The sequence below is a fragment of the Pygoscelis adeliae genome, unplaced genomic scaffold (genome assembly GCF_000699105.1).
Source record: "Pygoscelis adeliae isolate BGI_AS28 unplaced genomic scaffold, ASM69910v1 C9949899, whole genome shotgun sequence".
Classification (NCBI taxonomy): domain Eukaryota; kingdom Metazoa; phylum Chordata; class Aves; order Sphenisciformes; family Spheniscidae; genus Pygoscelis; species Pygoscelis adeliae.
The window spans coordinates 1-252 of NW_008813915.1; the positions used below are offsets into that span (position 1 = coordinate 1).

Here is a 252-nt window from a genome sequence, read left to right on the forward strand (position 1 = left end):
CCAGCAGCCCCCTGGCACGGACCAGGGGGGGCTGACGGTGCCGTGCCCTCTCCCGCAGCACCCAGCACCCCATCGACTTCCCCGACTGGTGCGAGGCCCACTATGACTCGCAGACCTGCCAGATCTCGGTGGTGCAGAAGGCCAACCCCAGCCTGCCCTGCGTGAAGAGCATGGAGCACGAGTGGGACTCGGCCGGCACCCCTGAGCCACTGAGCAACAAGGTGCTGGGTGCGGGGCTGAGCAGATAGAGGC

At 68.3% G+C, this 252-nt stretch overlaps 1 protein-coding gene across 1 annotated transcript; it reads left to right on the forward strand.

The window, feature by feature from the left end:
* Window positions 1–58: 58 nt before the first annotated feature.
* MSMP (microseminoprotein, prostate associated) lies at window positions 59–248 on the forward strand (the record flags this gene model as incomplete). The annotated part of the gene is made up of 1 exon (XM_009333884.1): window positions 59–248. A coding segment is annotated over one exon (190 nt), but the record flags the coding sequence as incomplete, so codon positions are not given.
* Between the last annotated feature and the right edge of the window lie 4 nt (window positions 249–252).